This window comes from Amblyomma mixtum, chromosome 1 (assembly GCF_055824585.1).
Source record: "Amblyomma mixtum isolate Tamu chromosome 1, ASM5582458v1, whole genome shotgun sequence".
NCBI classification, from domain to species: domain Eukaryota; kingdom Metazoa; phylum Arthropoda; class Arachnida; order Ixodida; family Ixodidae; genus Amblyomma; species Amblyomma mixtum.
In genome coordinates this window covers 303,438,466-303,458,968 of record NC_143012.1, presented here as the reverse complement: position 1 = coordinate 303,458,968, position 20,503 = coordinate 303,438,466, and the positions used below count along the sequence as shown (strand labels likewise).

The 20,503-nt window shown below is 43.2% G+C and overlaps 1 protein-coding gene across 1 annotated transcript in view; it reads left to right on the top strand.

Moving 5' to 3' along the window:
* The window catches only part of LOC149372241 (uncharacterized), a 51,555-nt gene that overhangs the window by 15,511 nt on the left and 15,541 nt on the right, over window positions 1-20,503 (top strand). The window contains exons 2-5 of the mRNA XM_089586013.1: window positions 3,715-3,778; window positions 6,629-6,714; window positions 11,453-11,545; window positions 12,245-12,304. Of these exons, the coding sequence (XP_089442139.1) occupies window positions 3,715-3,778; window positions 6,629-6,714; window positions 11,453-11,545; window positions 12,245-12,304 (303 nt within the window). The remainder of the gene's footprint in view (window positions 1-3,714; window positions 3,779-6,628; window positions 6,715-11,452; window positions 11,546-12,244; window positions 12,305-20,503) is intronic.

Genomic DNA, 20,503 nt, shown 5'->3' with positions numbered 1-20,503 from the left:
CAGCTTTTCAAGCTAATGATGATAACTAGGGTGCCTCGATGCCAGCGCTGCTTTTCGCTGGCATCGAGGCACCCTAATGATAACCACCAAGTAGCGCCATCTGTCGCGGACCAGTAGCGAACACTACGGAGTTTAACGGGGATATTTTCACTAGTAATTGTTAGATAACAATAGCACGTGATAAGTTGCTGCGCGAGCTTGTTAATGGTGATAGCCTGCTCTACCTGCGGGCTGAGAACTCACGCTTCTAAAATGGGTCTTGCGCTCGCACCGACTAATTCTGAAGACCATAGAGAATCGATGGGATGCACGAAGCTTTCCGGATTCCTGTGGTAATTTTCACCCCGAGCGACACATGAGTGCAGCCGCTCAAACTAAAATCGTTTGTCCAGACTTTATGAGAAAAAGTCATCCCAGTCTCACTCCGTCGTTTGTTACGTGATGATGGCTGCGCGAACAAACAGACGAAAAACTGGGCCCAGATGCTAGGTTGGCCGGTGGCTGAATACTTAGAATTCCACAGCCCGGCCACGCGCCGCTCTGCCCACATAGCAGCGGTGCTTGAAATGTTAATACGTTTCCCAGGACGCGGAGCCACGGCGGCCGCTGTGATGGACGTAGTCGTTACCGTCGAGAGAGGTGGAAAGCCGTGAAGCGCGATGTCGGAACGACCGAATGCGCGCTTCAGAGGCTGGAGCCAGACGTATGGCCGGAAGAAGCAGAATCTCAACATACGTTGCATCCTCACAACGAAAACTTCGCAATTCAGAGCGTGAATCACGCCAGTCGCTTGTAACTGGTTTGGTAATGAGATGAACTTGTTTCGCACCTAGAGCGCATGAAACTTGCTTAGAGCATTCGCTGTGGTCTTGCCCGGCTGCACCGTCTATTTTTCACTCCTTCTACACGATGGAGTTGAGTTAGGTGAACGATCAAGGCAGCAGAGATGTCAATACACCCAAGGTTGGTGTGTATTTGAACGAGAAACAGATTGAATTCAGGTTTTCACATTTTCACACTACACATAACGTTTTTTTTTTCTTGTGGTTGTTGTGAAGTAGTTGGCGCGAAAACTAGGAGCGGAAAAGAAGAAAAGACAGACAAGACTCATCAGCCCTACTACAAACTGTTTAAATCAACTGTCATACAATACGTATATAGGGCTGAAGATGAACATGTGCAGAAAGGGGCTGTTGAGGCGCACGTAACAGGCGACTCCGGTTTTTACCAAAAAGAATTTAAAAGCGCACATTCGCCAGAATACAGGTATGAATAGGTATCACTCAGACAACCAGAGAAAACCCTTTATATGTAATAAGCCTCTAGCAGAACTCACTCTAAATAACTATCTAGCTTCTCTCTGCGAATGCTCTCGTGTCCTATATATATCCTCTGTACGACAGCCTGAATAAACAGTCAGTAGTAGCGCTTATAGTGGTGGCAGGGGGCAGTCAAATAATAGCAGATAGTTTAGCATGACTTAGAGCGGAATATCGTGCAGTAGCACCAGCTACGGTGGGCAGATAAGGTTCATATGTGCTAAAGAAATTTGTCCTACAGGTCTTCACTTAAAGGTCTTTACCCGGAAAGCATTTATCATGAAGGCATTCATCCTAAAGGCGTGTACCTTAAGGAATTTGACCTAAAGGCCTATACCACAAAAGCATTTGATCTAAAGGTCTTTAACTTGGAGGCCTTCATCCAGGCCTTCACGTGAAGGCCTGCCACCTGGCAGGTTGTCCACAACCTGAAGAACAGGTGAGCCTTCTGCCTCAAAGCAGGCTTTAGGGACGCACATACGTATGCCCGAAATCGGAAAATGCGCCTACTAGTGGCACTGCACTAAAACATTTATTTAGTGTTAGTTATAGCCATCAGAGGCTATATTAAGAGGCTTGGATAGGGAATAGTTGGAGATAAGAGTAAATGGAGGTTACCTTAGTAATCTGCGATTCGCTGATGACATTGCCTTGCTAAGTCGGGATGAATTGAAAAGCAGGGTCGACTGCTTAGACAGGCAGAGCAGAACAGTGGGTCTAAAATTATGAAGAAAACCAAGGTAACGGTGAACAGTCTCGCAAGGAAACAGGAATTTACAATTGGTAGCGGGACTCTGAAAGTGGTTAGTGGTTAGAGAAGTGGTTATGGATTGAGCCCAAGCTACAGCGTCTCTCATATCCCGTGGTATTTTTTTCTTTTTTTTGGGGGGGGGGGAGAGGGGGAGGAAAAAAATTGTATACTTGCCACTGCTTGTATGACCAGCAAATAATGACGTTTACTGGAGACCAAGTCTGGACAAGCTTGACGTGTTACTGCGCCATCGTGGCCACAGAGCAAAACAGCCGGAAGGCGTCGCGTTTGACGTCAGCTACCCGGAACCGAGCGGGGGCCTTTGTTCTCCGCGCACAAAGGCGAGCGTGGGGCGCGTTGTTACAGGGCTTCACTGCCACAACTGCCGCGGCACATTCCGCGCCTGTCTGCGTCAACATTCGACACGAAAGTATGATTGATTGATTGATTGATTGATTGATTGATTGATTGATTGATTGATTGATTGATTGATTGATTGATTGATTGATTGATTGATTGATTGATCGATCGATCGATCGATCGGTCGTGATTTAGGGCTTGATTAGTGGGTGAGTGTCCCATGAAATAAGTTATCCCAAAGCATAAAGGTAGCAGAGGATGAGGCATTAGTGAAATGGATAAGCCTATAATAAAATAGACTTTACGTTGCGCTAGTTACGCAACTACATAATGGTTCCCACGTACAGTGCATTCCTGCGCACAAACAGGTGGTTTCAGGCCTTGAAGCCTTATTTGGGCATCCAGCGAAATAGAAAATACTTTACAGATAAAGCGGCACTGAGCAGAAGAGCGGAAAAAGAAAACAGCCTACCAGGAACGATCTCGAGAACAATAGAAAGAGAGAGATGGGGATGGAGAAAGCCATAGAAACTTGCCGAGCTTCCACATTTAACAAGTGTTCACAAGTTGAAACGCTTCTAATGCAACGTGCTCTTTATCTTTATATTGAACATTTAACTTCTAGAGGGGTTCGTTGGGCTAGGACTGCCAGAGCAAGCTGAGCATTCCATCAGTGTCTCGTGTCCAACATTCTGGGACAAAAATTTTCAAAATTGAAAAATTGTGAGAAACTGTTATGGAAATATTGAAGATTTACGTAATGGTCCATTCTTGAGGTATGTAGTAAAATAATTGTTTTCAAGTGTTTCCATCGATCGCATCGAACAGTTAAGACTGCCACAGAAAACCGATAGGGAATGCTTTTGGCGATAGCAAAAACGTTAATAAAACAAAAAAAATTCAAGACTGTCGTCAGGTGATCCGCAGATATATTGATTGTTATAGAGAAATCTTGCATTATGGGAAACAAAATGCGTTCATCAGCGGTTTCTCGCTCAAAAATTCATTTGCCCAGAAACGTTTGGTATGTACGTTCATCAAGCCACAGTAATTAAAGTTGTTGGATAAGCAATTAACCAGAAATGTGTCGCCAATTTCTGTCCTGGCAACGTTTTTTGCTGCTCCGTGCTGGCTTGAATTTATGTGCTTCAGTATACATTGCTATTCTTCACCGTAAAGACTCTGTCTTGTTAAGCCTTTGTTTGAAGCGTGGGTGATACAAAGAAATGCCAGCTGTTGCTATCCAACCTGTCACAAATAAAAGCCCTTTTCACGTTATCGCAGATTTTCTATACCATGCTGGTTGCAACGGGCGTGTGCCACGTCAACTCTGCACTCCACTCACCGGGTAAGCAAACAATTAATTTTTTTCGTGTTTATGGCCTCGAATCTTGCTGCGCAGACATGTGGCGTACCTAGGACTTCAAAGTGAACATAATTTTTCCAAAGCTTACATTATCTTCTTGTGTTTACCACTTAAGTGTGAAAGACGACAGACTTAAACAAACAACAATATGATCGAACTGTTAAACATGCGTTTATGGATAGCGTTTTTACGCTGAAAAGCAGTACTTTTTGTAATAGAAGCACCGCCATTCCATTAATTTTCGTTTTTTCTTGTCGAGCACTGAAGTCTTAATCATGCATTTTTCCGGCACAACGCGCTCACCGCATTTCCTTCATTAGTTACGGTAGCAAGCAATGAAATCATACGCACCAACAACCTTGATGACGAACGAAATGGTTTCTCTCGTTCCTCAATAAGAAATTGCTCATGAGGATTCCAAACATAATGCCATATGTACAGACTGCAGAAATTTATAGCCCAACGCATTTGCTTCCGGGCTTTGTGGTTTAAGTCGTTATTCATTGCCATCGTTCCGAACTTGTTGAAAGTAAGAGGAACTCTCGTACACTCCCCTCCGAGAGTTGGTCTTCCACGGACACTACAAGACTCTTATTACACGTTTTAGAATACAGTCTTCTGTCCTCTTTATATTTGACAAAAAACTACTTAATTCTAACGTACACCATTTTTTTTTTTTTTTTACAAAAAATGAAAGCACTATTCACGTAGTCCTTGTTTTAGTGTGCTTCTAGCCTGCATTCAAAACAACGAATGTTTGAAAGTGTCAGCATACCTTGTACCGAAAAGTGCAGAGCGCAGAAAAGAAACATCAAACAGTGTCGCAGAATATTATTAAATTGCCTGTTGTGGTGACTGGTTGATCGGTTGATTGGTCAATTTTCGCCTTGGCTTAGTGGTATGAGACGATCTGAGAATTGTTCATTCGACCTGAAAATATTTAATGCTCGAAGTTAACAACTATTCGCTCCGTGCGATTCAAGGCGAAAAGTGTCCAGAAATCCGTGGTTAGAGGTCTCCTTAGTGTTGCTTCTGTTCGCACTTTCCTCTATTTCTTACATTCTCTCTTTTCTGGTGCGAGAGGTTCAGCTAGCTGAATTAGCCCGATGGCGCCTGTTTGCTCTTTAAAGGTCAACTACCGGATTTTCCTGTATATGTGCACGAACGCATCAACTTCTATGCTGGCACAAAACTATTTTAGAGCAACAGAAATAGGAGACACTTTAATACGGAACTTAAACTGCGGAAACAATCTATGCAGTCGTTCTGTAGGAAAGGAAGTGCGATGCAGTTTTCAACACGATAATGCCTATTCAGGAGTCAGGCAGGTTCACAGTGAAAGCGAGGTAAGATAAAAAAAAAAAGATTCATTCTCAAGAATCGTTTTAGCGTATGAACGAGAAGCGATGAATAACGATAGTTTTTTAAACCTATTTATGTGTTTATGATACCTACGCAGTTTTGATGCTGGGTAAACAAAGAGTTACGCATTTATTTCTTGGGGCTCCATAGTAAATTCAGAAGCAACGTAGAGGACAATAGAACAAAAGGGCATGCAGAAAGCAAGGAAATCTAAAAATTCTTTTTTCTAGGGGGGTGGTGGGACTGCTATATAAATCAACTCTAGAATTTTTTCCAGACAGCTAAATATGAGATCTTAGCTAACCTTTCTTTCAGAGTTTCTCGCAGTGCAGTGTACTTTTATGTCCTATACGCGTAGCTTGCGTATGAGGGCGAAATGAGAGAGACCAAATTGCGAACACGAAGATAAAATTTGCAGTGACTGCATCCACGATAGAGAAACAATAGCAGACGCTCAAAAACAGCGGAAGATTTCCGAGCTCCAAATGAAAAGGGGCAAACACAGAGACGCATGAAGCAATGAAGTCTCTAAAAAAAAATTGATGGTTAGATTTACTGAGCGCCGAGCTGAGAATAAATGAGAGGATTGGCAGAGAAAAACAAAAGTACATCTGTGGAGAGGACAAGAAATAAAGGAGAATAAAAAAATAAATAAAATGTGGGAAGGTTAGTGATACGAGTATTTGATTTGCTGCTGAATGCTTGGGGACAGAACTGCAGAACAGTGCGTGCAGAAAATTAGCATACTAGCTCGAGAAGAAGAAAAATTAAAGACAATTTTTTTGGTTCTGTGACAACAGCCGTCTCCAGTATCAGAACTCAAATCGATAAATGCCATAAATCTGCATACGCGGCGCGCCCGTAAACACGAGATAGCCCTGAACCAGTAACATGAAGACATCCTCAGGCACAAGCACTTCGTCCAGTTGCTCAATATATGTTCAACTATCGGTTCTTTGATCCAACATCTCGCTTCAAAGCGATAAGAAGCTAGGAGTAACAAAATATCTTTCTCAAGTTGCCGCCTTTCAATCTAGCTCATATAATTAGTTACACGACTTGGCAGGGCGTTTGCCCGCTTCTGCTACGACAGCGATATCGGTCAAAATGATACTTGACACAGCCATTCCTAAACTCGAATTCCGTTTATACGAGACTCGTTTCAACACCGAGACAAAGAATCTTTGCAGGCACATGACCTGACAAAACGTTCTCAGTGTCGTATTGTTGGATTTTCTTTGAGTCGCCACTCTTGCAGTGTTTTTTGTTACTGCGGCCTGTTTTCTTGAATTTCTTTCTGTGTTAAGAATTAGCCACGTAGTATATATGTTTGCACGAGATAGGTGATTAAAAGCGATTCTGCTGCTTCTAATAGAAGCTCTGGGAACACGTGTTTTCCTCCTGCTCTTTTTTTTTATTCATATTCATCATGAACATAGTTCTAAAATGAGTTTAATATCTCATTTTCAGTTGGGTTCACTCTGATCCTGCTGCTTCTGTCCTTCTCGGGGCTGTGCGTCATCTTCTCCGTAGTTCTGCTCCTGGGATTGTTTTTCGTAAGTTTCGTTCCCTGCTGGGGCTTCAACTAACCTCGTCAGCGTCTTCTTTCGTGCTTATTTCTCCCTTTGGGCGCGTGACAATTATTAGAGTAGGCAAGCACTCCGTTCGAACCTCGAAAGTTATCTGTCCACAATTCTGAGCTTCCATTTCTTTTTATGATTCGTACCCATCGGCCATGAGAAAACTTGAACCAAAGCGAGTAGCCTAATGGTCGGTGACGCTACATCTCATTTATTTCATTACGATGTGCGACAAACAATGAACGCGTTGTTTGAACAACGCGTTGAACAACTGAACAATGAATTTCTTGCCCTGTAGAATATATATATATATATATATATATATATATATATATATATATACACACACACACACACACACACACACACACAGAGAGAGAGAAATTGTAGATCGCTCTAAAAAGACGCTAAGTGAAACGTATCAAGGTACGGTTTACGTAAAGTAGTTCTTTTACCCACCTTAACCCACAATTCACGCAATAAAAAGCTTCCATGTGTCAACAGTGCCCCTTGAAAGTCCCGAGACCGTCTCAGAGAACAATATCGGTTTTTCTTTTTATGGAGTGCTATCTCCGGTGCGCCTTTGAGTGAACACTGGGAGGGAGCTTTCTCTGAACGCCAATAAATAAAGCCACATAAATCGTACCTTGATAAGAACAGCGCTGCTAGCGGTTTTTCAAGAAGATCAACTTTTTTATTTACACCTTGTTCCTCAAGTCATTAATTAAAAGGTTAGGTAACAAAGGTTAACTAGTAAATTAGCTGTGAAGAACGAAAAATACTTCAGACTAGGCCAAGCAACTCTGTACAACACTCAGTTGATTTCATCGGGGTAGGATGCTTCTTTTTTAAAAGCTTCGTTGCATTTAGCCGATACGTTAACTGATACGGATATGGCTTACGGTGGGCTACACGCATCAAATGATTAAAGAGCCTAAGAGTAATAGCTAATTATTCAATATTAGTTGACCAGCCTGCTTATTAGCATGTCTTAGCTGGATTCTGACGTACTACACCACTGACAACACTTTGCCGAAAATAGCACTGTTTTAACTCAAAAAGCCTATTCTTAAAAATTGCAGAAAGTCTTAGGTGAAACTAGTTGGAATACCCTCTATATACACACACATGTAGGCTTTATGTGTGCAGTTTCTATGCACACTCAGCGTATGCTCTTAATCTGCGCTTTGCTACCTTATCTATCATTTTTGCCGTTTTCGGGTAGCCGACCAGGCTAGCCTGGATAAGCTCCACACCTCTTCTTTTCCTGCCCTCCACGGAATATCGGCGCAAAAAACGAACAAGGATGCTGTAGCCCGGAGACAATGGGAGCTTCGCGCTGTTATTTAGTAATGTCCAGCCATGGTCAACGCCCGCAGCATTTCATTAGCAACGCTTTGCGCAAGTCGCCAACACACTGGTCATCATTTGTGCGGCTCGAGGCCGCGGCGAAACGGCCACTCCTGTGCGTAGTGAGTCGAGGTCTGCGGTTCACGCGCGGTGCAAACTTTGCAGAGAGCGCAGAGGCCCTCATTAGCGCTTTCGAGTGTGCTCACGCTAACGGCTTTGTTTCGCAAATCACTGGGCCAACTCTCTAAACTTCCTCTTTGGCGAACCAATGTAGGCGTGTGCTGCTCGTAGTTTAAATACCAGACCGAGACAGGAGGAGCTTGCGCCATCTAGCGCACATTAAACACTCTGATAATGTTCCTTAGCAAGCATTTTTGCAGACAGCGGCCTGCATCACGCCACAGACAGAGGTTTTCAGGCCCTGATACGCTAGCATTAGTGTGCTTACATATGTCCCAATAACGACATCACGGCCTAGGAATTGCTGTGCAGTGAAGGGCTCCTCTTGGGCTTGGGCAGGGCATGCAATGCGAGGGCAAGATAACCGCTGGTCCTTAAGGGTAACGGAGCGGATTCCAAGAGAAGGGAAGCGTTGCAGGGGGCGGCCAAAACTTAGTTGGCGGAAGAGATTAAGAAGTTTGTGGGGATACGGTGGCCGCAGCTGTCGAAGGACAGGGTTAAAGGACAGAGACATGAAAGGGGCATTTGCCCGGCAGTGGGCGTAGTCAGGCTGATGATGATCATGGGCTCCTGATCTAATCTGACCATTTGAGCGAGAATCAAACCTCCGACCTTAGACTAAGTACGAGGAAGCTAGAACTATGAGCCACCGCTACGGTTCGGAATGCGGTCGCAACACGCATGCGTCAATTCAGTTTGGATTAACATCGTCATCGTAATGGGCGAAACTAGTGTCCTTTTTTTGCCGCTTCTTGTTAAATTACGTCCTCTTAGCTAGGACTGTGTGCTGGTACTTCAGCGCTAAGCCCTGTGTATCTTTTTTTTTTATTTCTGGGGTTAGTTTTGAAAACATTGAGCAAGCTGTACCAGCTCAGATAATTTTGTTTTGTGCAGTGTTCTGACCGACCAGGTGGTGCATACAGGAGTTCTTTCAGTTACGCGTGTGCAACAGATATGTCGGCGGTATTTTTAAGTTCCACTTTTGTTTATGAACACAGCAAGCTGAATGATTCCTTCACAGTAATTAACTAAAAACAGCCAGCGGCAAGGTTGTTTCTTTTCTGCACAGCCATATTCTATGCTTTTATGTCTGAAATATTGTTATTTTTTCTCTGAAAAGCCTCCTTCCTTCATAAAAAGCAGTGAATCGCGAGCGTATAGAATAACCTTTCAGGTGACTGCTGCAATCATAGGTCAACGTATTTCTGAAAAACTGATTGCGTCCAAGAAATTTTTTTGCTGCACGCATTGTATTTGTGTACGCCTGTGGTCGAAATTTTTGATTGGGTCTGAACTGATGTCCGCTGCAGCAACTTCTTCATACTGCCCTTAAATAGTGGCCTGCAACGGTGATCTACGCTTGATGCTGCGGTGATACAAAACTGATGGCCAGTCGAAAAGGTAGTAAGACCTTGTTGTTTCCTTTATTATATAATTTATTGACTTACGCATTTATGGGTCATGTGTGTAGTGAATGTGATAATAACCTGAAGACGATGAAAATCCAATGACTTTACTGCTTATCACTTTACTAGACGCGCATCCTCAATAATAAGGACCATTGCTCATATACCTTCTAGAGTTCCTGCCGCTGTAGCGGTCGACTGATGTTAACAAGGTAAACATTCGGTTGCGAAGCTGATGGCTAGCATTTCTTTCACCAAAGATTTCTGTTAATAAATTTACATTCTCTGATTAATAAAAAAGTTCGGAGAAGTTATCTGCAGATGCATATAACTGGCATATACTTCTTCCGCGCCAAAAAAGTGACCAGACCAAGTTTTGTTATACGCACCTGCCTTGAGTTAATACAACACAGACGCAGCCCTCCACACACACGCCATTAGTCCTACCGCTACTCGACGCTTATTGCAAACAAAACAGTGGTGTGGTATAAGAGCGCAAGGACAGTATACACAAAATGCAACGCAGAATACCTGTGCACTAAATACAAATAAATAAAAAATAAATAAATAACTTAAGAGTTTTTAAGAAACTATTGCAAAACTCCTCATAAGAAACAACGACTTTTAGAGCTGCACAAAAACATTTTTTTTTTATTTTGGCTCTGCTTTCTTTCGTTGTTACTGTACGCGTGAAGATGGTAGGAACAGGAGGGGTGCATAGCACGATGGTATTAATCCCAAAACAGAAACTTTAGCGACTCGTTCTAATAGAGCATGGTGCTATTAAGCCCAGAACATTAACTTTAGTTACCCGATCTAGCAAGATCCATGATTATAATAAGAATTATAATTATAATAATCACAGCGGAACTCGACCAACCAGGACTTGCACATGAGGGCGAATTCCACAACTTGTACGTTAAGTTAGGTTGATGCCGAAATTGCCTCAACTCTTCCAGTTCTTCGTCCTACCACTTCTACATAGGCAGGCACACTTGTCGTGCAGCAGACATTAACGATCGCTCGAGCAGACAACGTTAAATGCAGGTTTTCAAAATTGGGCTCTTTGTAAATCGTCTCTCTCGAGACAACAAAAAAGGACTGTTCAGATTTGCAATTGCCAAGAGAACTAAGTAGCACCGGATATTTCTATCAGGTTAGAGTGACTGGCTCTCTATCTCATTTCAAAGGTGATATTACTTTTGCTTTTAACTTTTTTGAACGACGTAAGTTTGACTACGCTTAAGTACCGTGAAAAATGATCGCAGATATGTACGATGGTTTCGTGAAAAGCAAAGCCTACATCTCGTGCATTTAATTTTGGGAGTGTTCAGTTTCTTTCTTTTTTTCTTTTTTATTTGAGGCAATATGCTACAAATTGGCTCAGGAAGCAGTAGCAAAAGGCCCGGATGGGGCCTGGCTAGGCTATGCCCCCCTGACAGCATAGGCAGCACAAGTGTACAAATGATTATACATCATACGCAGACCTAAGTATGACACATCAATAAAGAACACAGAAAGAAACACACCGTCTTAGGTTACACTATAATCTCTCTGTAGAAAGAAAATGAAAATAACCTATTTGAACTGTAATAATACAAATCCCTACACTCCCTACACTCATCCCTACACTGATCCTTACACTCAAATAAGACATCACACATACAGAGCACCACGGGAAAGAAGGTTTGTTGGAGCTTAGAGGGAATAACGACGTCGTGACAGCTTCTACGCCTGAACACTGAACGCGTTCGTTTGGACCCCCGTCGTTTCCGCAGAACAACCGGCTCCTGCTCATACCGTGGCTGGCCATGGTGTCCATGACAACGTTGCTCGACATAGCTCTCTCGTTCTACTTCATCACTGACCTCGTAAGTAACCGGTCGTGCTCTGTTCTCTTCTCACGCTTGGCCTCACGCCTCTCGCTGTAACTGCCCTGGTGTCTCTAAGTTTAAAGGGCTTCTGCGCATCTTACTGGTAGGCATACTTCATCTATGGCACCTTGTCTAATTGCTAAACATGCGCGGATTTCATTGCCAACTATCTTTTTAGAGCCTCGCGTGAAAGTTCGCTTTAAAAATTACTTTGAATTATGTTCCATTTTTTTTTCTTCAAACCCCACTCCTCCGTGCCAAGCCACAGTTACGACAAATTCGGGTGAACTAATTTACGTTTACGCAAAAGGCGTCTGCGGTTCACAAAGGGCTGTTCTCATAGAAGTTTTGTTTTATATTTTAAGCAGCAATTTCTTGAGAAACAGACGCTTAGAGTTCTCTTCGCCTGCGTTCAGTTCGAAGTGGTTCAGAACAAGGCAGGGAAAAAAAAAGCAAGTTTTTTTGCACAAGGCCTTAAAGTGGCTACTAAGAGAGTCCTTTGACGGTATTACGAAAAGGTCCTGCTTCAATTATCTGATCAGTGGCCACGTTCGCGATCTCTGAAAGCCCTTTGATATGCTCAAAACTTTTATTTTTTCCTGTAGAGCCATCTTTTTGCGCTGTTTTTTCTTCTTGGCTAGAAAGCAGCCGGGCATCATCCGTTATCTTGCTGTTAACCTTCACATTTCTTTTCAGAAAGTCGACGGTTTTGTCATCGCCATGTACGTGGTCGACTACACTTTGTGTTCGGTGAACGTAAGTACCAAAGACACGTTTGCACAAGATGGCAGCACCGCTCCCTTTTGTCATACAAGCGCTGCATTTCGCCAGACGACGCTCTAGGCGTCCGTATCACGCATGCACTATTGCATGATCAAAGCGGGGGCAAATTCAATTCCCATAACAAGCTGCTGTTAACAAATGGCATCGTTAATTTGGCACGGAAGCTTGATTGCTTTGCGTCTGTCTGGAAAAAAGATTCGCAGTTCTGTGCGCGGTCATAGAACAGCTTCGCAGAAGCGGGCCCTGAGGATATAATGCTCAGCGTTTATCGCTCAATGTTTGTCGCTTCAATAAAGTTGTATGTCTGAAAACATTCATCAAGGCGTCAAGTTTTCGATAATAGTTACTCAAGATTATCTGGGGCAAGCAGCGCGCACCTGGTGTTCACTTCACGTTATGGAGGTTATGCATATTTTTTTTGTCTACCCTTGTCCTGTTTACCTAAAAGTTGCAGTGCAAGTTAGTTAATAATGATAGGCGCATGTGGATTTCCAGTTATGGACTTTTTTTAATCGCGATCATGGTATCCCTGCTGCAGTTACAGTACGCTATGGTCGTATTGATTTGTCCTTGTCACTGGCCACGCTAATAATTACACTGAATAATTATTGTTTATATGGGAGTGGTAGAGGTGGGAGGCAATTTGTTTCATTTTTGTCAGGCACATAAGCATATTTCACTGATAAAAGATTGAAGGACGCTTAAGAGTTCCCTTAAGAGTAGAACATGATAGCGTTATCTGGTCCCGTTCGCATCGCCAACTCGATTGCATAATACATAATTAGCACGCTCATAATTACTCATTTACGCCTCAGTACAAGTCTCTAAGACGCTTCACTTAGTTGAAGACCACAATTCATCCACTAGTTTCACCTTTATTCAGTTTGAACCAACGAGCCTTCACGGCCCACAAACTTGAATCATTCATAGTGAGACCAGTTGTCTGTAAACAGGCTCACCTTTTCCGATTCGTCCAGTATGCATTTTGCCCTGTGAAACAAAGGCAATAAAAAAAGAATTCGTGGCCTATGAGTAGCGAGCCCACCCCGCAATCCGAAGGTCCTGGTTTCGATTCCCACCACTTTTTTGTGACGCGGGACATTCAACTCTACCTCTTTAATATGAGTGACAATCGAAGTTCGAAGTGCATTTCGGCGTTATGTGATGTGCTGAGCCTGACACCGTACAACTCAACCCCGTCTTCACTGTTAGTTTTGTTGCTCTGAGCACACACGTTATTCTTTATTCTGCTAGAATTTTTTACCTTTTATTTATTTTATTTTGTTTTCGCCATGAATTGAGCTTTCGACGCATAATTTAATGAACTACTTGGCGCCGATGTTCGCAATGCAAACCACCTCGACAAATGAGCTGGAATCGCTGTCACACTGCCGCCATGTTCGCTGAACACGACAGCATATATGGAAGACCCTAATTAAACCAAGCATAACCAGCCTCTTACTCCCACGTAAATCCAAAAGTTAACTGAAAAATTATTTAATCTATAACACTGCTTTATATAGCTGGGTAGGAACTTCAGCGTTAATCGTCGAACGGGGGAAAAAAAAACAAAGAAGTTTGCCCGAAAACCGGCCGAGGCTCGCTCACGACAGCGCTACCTTCTCCTTTTCAGCGCTACACGAAGGGAGTTACGCTTTTGCTAATCCTCTCCAAGCTTCGCAGTTTCGAAGCAGGCGCTTCGGGCTTCGATTCGCGGATACACACTTAGCTTGCGCGTTGCGCCATTTTGAAGAAATCTAGAAAGTCGATTGCGCTTTCAGAAGACTCCACCATTGCATCATCGTAAGAAGAAAGTGATGAAAGGTTTACTGCACTCTCTTCCTCCATGTAGTCTATATCCCCGCCAGTCCGGTACAGTATCCCTCTGAATGCGGTATCGCAAATGGGAATCAGGCGCGGACGCAGTAAGTGTGAAGCAAACGAAAGCTGCGTGTTGGCCACCGTAGATAGCGTTTTTTTCATTCGTGTTCTTTAATAAACCGCTCGCTGAGTGCTCAAATAAAATGGCAGTCTCCATACTGCAGCACAGAGAAAACTGTGATGCAATCTTCCTTTCCTTCGGAAGCACTACGCCGTTCCGGGTTCGGTATCCCTAAGAATCCCGTATCGCAATAAGGAATCACGGTGCGAATATGGCAAAGGCTCCGTGTTGCTCGCAGTAGATAGCGTTCTTTTCTATTAGTTATTTATCCGCGCGGAGCCCCATGGCCTTCCGACTGAAATGCCAGTCTCTTGGTCGGAAATGCCTCTTTCGCAACACGCCTGCATTAAGTGAGAACCTTGAACTAGTTGCCTAATCTGGTCTCCCCTCATCTTTTTTTTTTTTTTTTCTACGAGAGCAATCAGATCACACCAGCTTAATTTGGCCGAGAGAGCCTGAAGCTTCCGGCAGGGATCTGACAGTAAGATCCCGGCGGATTTCGGCTAACGAGTCCTTGAGACCACTTGCAAAAGTAGGGTTCAGTAATCCGCGCATTATTCTTTGTGTTCATTTCTGCCGGGCTTAATGAGAACACTGTTTCTCTTGCCAATGCGTCTCCTCAATGTAGTGTACGCACGGCGTTCAACAAGACAGAATGCCTCGGTTGATAGCTGGAAGTTCGCCATTGCGCAAACCGAGGCAAAGTCGTGAGAAACTCACTTGAGGAACCAAATGTGTTGCCTTCGTTAGCTGCGCTTCTGCCTAGATATCCTTTCCTTTCAATTGGGCAAATATTTTTAACTTTTACCTCCAGAAGAACTTCACGACTTTTAAACGAAAAGAGAGATGGCACAAACCTGCTGATGTCAAAACCAAAGAAATATTTTCTGAAATGAGGCGAAAAAATCAAGGTACAGTAATAGTAACTTTATTTAAATTTTGGATGGGTTAACCGATAAATATTTACTGAGACTTTCCCGGCCGGTCTCGTCTCCAAAAATGGTCAATAGAAATAGAGGGTTTGATTTAACTCTCCTGTCTTTATCTTGCTGCTGTATGTCGAGGAGCCGCGGTTAAGTGCCGTTTATAGATATGAATGATGAAGGATATGAAGAGGTGACAAATAATAAAACCAACATGATACCAAAAGACACTTGGTTTACTTGCAGCCAGGAGTTTCTGGGTGCTCTTTAAAATTATTTGCCTTCTTTTATGCGACCAACTTACATGTTGTGGTGATGTAGCATCATAAAAAAATACAGAGTGCAAATTCTTTCTGAAAAAGCCTTTAATAACAAAACATACTGCCTCAAAAAAGTTTGGAGTAAAAGCACCGTGTGACAATGATATAGGTTGCAAAATAAACCAATGCAGTCGCTAACGCTGCCTTACAGAAACATCGCATTGAATCTAAGTGATGGGAAAGTTTTTTAAAGCATTTTTTAGTTTTTGCACTGAACCAAATTTCTAGCAAGTATATTTAGCGGCAAAAATATCAGGAGATTATTGGCATTGCAAAATTCAGAACACTTGTGGGTGCAAAATCTATACGTTCGATCTCCAAGAAATCACAAAAAAGGAGCTCCCGGCTAGAATGCACAGCAAATTGTTTGAAAAGGACGGCTGGCTTAGCCTTAGCTGTGCAACCAGAAAAGAAGTTACTTGAGAATGTTGAAGGCAGTTCCAAAAGTTAACCTGAAAAAAAAAATGTACTTTGTGTTGTTCACTCTCAGCGTTCTCACTTAATTGTATAGGATCCAGTACAAGCAGGCGTAGCACAGTGTCTCAGATAGGGTACCGTTGATGTTGCGTCCATGAGAAAAGGAGCCTTGCGTTAACAAACTATTGGCCGACGAGGAAAGCTCTGTATTCACTTGAAAGGTCAATAACTGTAAAACCCTACTCTTGCGCACTTCACTACCACTGTGCTATTGCGGCCGAATTGGCAAAGATTTTTTTTTACTTTATATCCGAGAAACTCACAACTGAACGAACGAATTCGTATTTCGCGACATGATGATTGAACCCCCGGCGTCAAGAATGACGTCACCAAGGCATACGCTATAACTGGACCGACCGAGTATGACGAGACTACTGCGGCTTTTTTTTCACCGTCTCCGTGGTTTTCGCACTTGGCAGCCTGTTACTAATACATCAGTCTGAAGAGATCCCTTCCAGTAAGTAAAGTACTAGCGCCGCTTTCTGAGTGTGGATATTCCGGAAAAATTGATGTCCAAAGTAGAGTATACAGAGTGTGCGCGGGATAGACCTTAAGTAAATTTCAAAGAAAGGTTATTTCAGTTAAAATTATCATTTTTTCACGGCACTGGAGGCAATAATATTGGACACATAAAAAGGATTAGATGGACTAATTTGTATTATATAACTATAATCTACCAATAACCATTTTAACTAGGGCAATTGGGAATCTTGTTGTATCTATCAAATTGTAGCAGCCCATCGGTTCACCCATTATAAGTGACCAAATTAGAAAAAAATGTGAGTGCCCTCGGAGTTACAATGCTAGGAATATGGATCTCCAAAAGCATAAAACGCGTCGGCGACCCAGGAGCTAGTGCGCGTGTTTTCGGTTATAGCTGCATATCTGACACCCTTGAAAGGTATCCTGTGAATGTTGATTCACTTCATATAGCAATTACAGTGCCGCGACGCCAAATTTCCTGAATTGCTAGAGGTTCCTAAATTTGTAATACCAAAAATAAAAAACCTAGCCAAATATAACGATGAACCACGACTCGACGACCGTTCAAATATGTGAGAACTTTACCATAGTTTTTCTCTCTTCCTCAGTGATGGCCGTGCACTATAACACAGAATCATGCTGTTGCAATAAAAAACAACAACAACAAAAGTATCAGAGCTACACTGGTTCTCAACGTCACCATAGTCATTCACAGCATAAACACAGCCCTGTTAAGCCCACAAGAAGGGTGTACGTCTGGAGCGGTCCGAAAGAGGGTAATTCGTGGCACCAACAACACGTAATTAGGTTTCAACTATTTGCGCGAGTGACCACGGTAGTGTCACGCTTGCCATTCGCCCTCTTGTTTGCTGTCCAAACACGGACACGGCGCGACATACTAGAACCCTTCTCTTATCGAAAGCGGAGAACAGCACTCCGAAGATTGCCTATCGAACACGGCTCGAAAGCTGCAAGGGAGGAGCAAGCAAACGGGGTAAAAAGGAACTGAAGCGTAGGTAATGGTGCGGTCAAGAGAGGGCAGTGTCTTTCATCAGGAGTACGAAATACACTATAATTAAAGCGACAACTTGGAGATAGCCTCTTGTTCACTTTGCTTCATGCCTGCCGAGCAAAAGCAAATACTGAGCTGGAGTATTTCACTGGAGCAGCGACGCGCTCTAACCGGACAGCTCGAGTAGCAGCTAAATGGGCTGAAGCAAAAACGATTGCTTTTGCCCTTTTCAAGCTTCTAGGCACCGGCTGCTGTTGCACGCGTGTGCTACCAAAAAACAAATTCAGCGAAGAAACAATAATACCCACCCATCGAACACCGCAAGTTCTGTGGCACCACACAGCGCTCAGTGCCAGTGCGGTCCGTGCAAACCGTTAGTAAATAGTCGGCGAACACATCGGTTTACGCTTGTGTCAAAGATTTTCGATTTGGTTACTTCCGGAGGAACTACCCTCGACTGAAACGTTCATCTTATAAAGCTTGCTTTACGCAAAGTATTAATTATCAAGAAAAAGCGGTCTTTCAGACGATTCTGGTTATGGCATCGTCGACACGGCCAAATGGCGAGTCAGTATACACGGGTGAAAAAAGAAAAAAAAGCAGCCAACTACTCACTTGTTTTGATGCCAAAGTTCGTTCTTATGTAATTTTAACTCTTTCGCTGCGAAACGTCTTTCTTACTTCCAACTGTAGCCTACGTCACCTGCTTGCTTGTTTGTTGTTTTATCATTTAACTCTAATCCAAATAGGAGACATAGGCCGCAGCATTTCCGTTCTATGCTAGGAAGTTATTCGAGTAGTTCGTAATATACTATTATTTGACAAAGAGCCTATCGCTGCTACTTACAGTACAGCTGCTCACTAATGCGAAATGTTTACAACTTTGTTATTTTGCCTTCTTTTTGCGTTTCTTTCCCATTTAATCCTTCCTCTCGCTCTCTCTCTCCCTGCTTTATTTCTTCTGCCTTTTTTCTCTCTTCTTTTTTTCCTTATTTTCTTCAAACTTTATCCTTTTGCCGGCCACTATGCTCTTCTTGCTCGGTGAAACTCAGTTTTATCTCAGTAAGAATTTAGTGCGCAGCTTAACTAAAAACAGATTATTCCTATCGCTTTGCACTCATGAAGCTCTACTTCCCAACTTTTTCTCTTTTTTTTCGCTGGTGTTCACTTTGTTGCTTTCTTTGCCGGCATGTTATCCAACATGGCTATAACTCCGTAACCAGCTCGCCAAAGCTATAAAATGGCCGGCTTTATTAATAGCTTCAATAGTGCAACCTCCAACTTCAACTATTTTTATTTGCGAGCCGGCTAATCTACTCTAAGTGCTTCCAGAGTCTCCTGTCTACTCTTTAATCGTTTTAAATGCAGCACGTCCCTTATAACGTTGGCCGCCGCGGTGGCTCAGTGGTTATGGTGCTCGGCTGCTGACCCGAAAGACGCGGGTTCGATCCCGGCCGCGGCGGTTGAATTTCTTTGGAGGAGAAATTCTAGAGGCCCGTGTACTGTGCGATGTCAGTGCACGTTAAAGAACCCCAGGTGGTCGAAATTTCCGGAGCCCTTCACTACGGCGTCTCTCATAGCCTTAGTCGCTTTGGGACGTTAAACCCCATAAACCAAACCAAACCTTATAACGTTGACCTCGTGAAAAATTAGCTCTGCCAGGTGCTTCGAGGCGCATTCGCGTTCAACACTAGCACAGTGTTCTGGGACAGTATGAAAAAGGTGCTGTTTTGGTCTCGAAGGTTGAACTAGTTCGTATCGTATGCGGAATGTAACGGGAAGGCAGAGATGCGTCAGTATATTTATACATGTACTGGTTAAAAAGGCACGCACACAAGCAAACATATTGTGTGTGAGTGCGGCTTCATGTGCATCTGAGGGAGTGTGTGTTTGTGTGCTGCTATGAAATATTATGAAAAGTTCCAATATAAAAGCTTTCCCAAGTACCCTGATCTCTCTGTCGCATCTTCAAGCGCTACCCAATTGAGAAAAACAAGTTTTTGTTCCCCACAGCGGTGTCCTAGTGGTTTGAGCATCTGCTTCGCATGCAGGAGGTGCGGGGTTCGATCCCCGCGTCATCCGGGTATACCCACCGGTGATACCATGGATATAGTTTCCACCTGACCTAGTGGTAGGCCTACCTAGGGTGAATGCTTGAAATATTGCGTCCCTCCCACCTCCTTATGCAGACAAAAATACCTTGTGTAATAGCACTCTTTGGCCAAAGCTGCCCTTGCGCCATAAAATTTCATCATCACCGTCACAAATTTTGTTGCCACAACAACTGCAATTCTTGAAGTGCTTCCGGACACAAATCTGTCAAAATGAAAGAAGTTTTTGTCGTAACGACAGCATGCACTGTAACGTTGCACGCTCTTGTCGTCACAACAGAAACGCCTCAGTCGCGTCATCGCAAATTTTGTCATCGCCCGAGAGTAAGTCCTCTCTCGACGACAGCAGCAGTGCTATTTCGACTGGCACTGAGAAATGTAAAAAAAGTGTATGAACAGTAGAATAGTTGCATCGGGCTGTTAGCGTCTGCGCACAAGACCATCGCTTTTTTGCAACACGTGCAGAACAAAACCTTTATTCGCAAAAGAAGAAAAAGACAGGCGACACATAACACTGTACTGGCTTGAAACTCCTGCCATTTTTCTTCTGTCCTTGCCTCTTATCGCGCTCGTTTTTCGTCGATCACGGATCACCAAATAGCCCAAGCGTTCACTCTTGTGAAGTTTATTGTTCTTTGGAGTCGTTCGATGTTGAAGTCAAAAGTTGTACCCATTTTTTTTTATTTGTGTTCTAGAGAAACTTCTACTTTTCGGAAACTCAATACATTTAACGAAATCAAGTCCTGATACTGAAGGTAAAGCATACGCATTATGATAGACAGGAAACTGTGTAATCTGAAATCGTTTCGCCTGTCATTAGGAAGGAGAACGAAGTTTAAACGCGAGCGGTCTCTTCGTTTCTTCTCAATTATCTTCTCGCTGCTCTAAAAGACTCTTAGTAGGA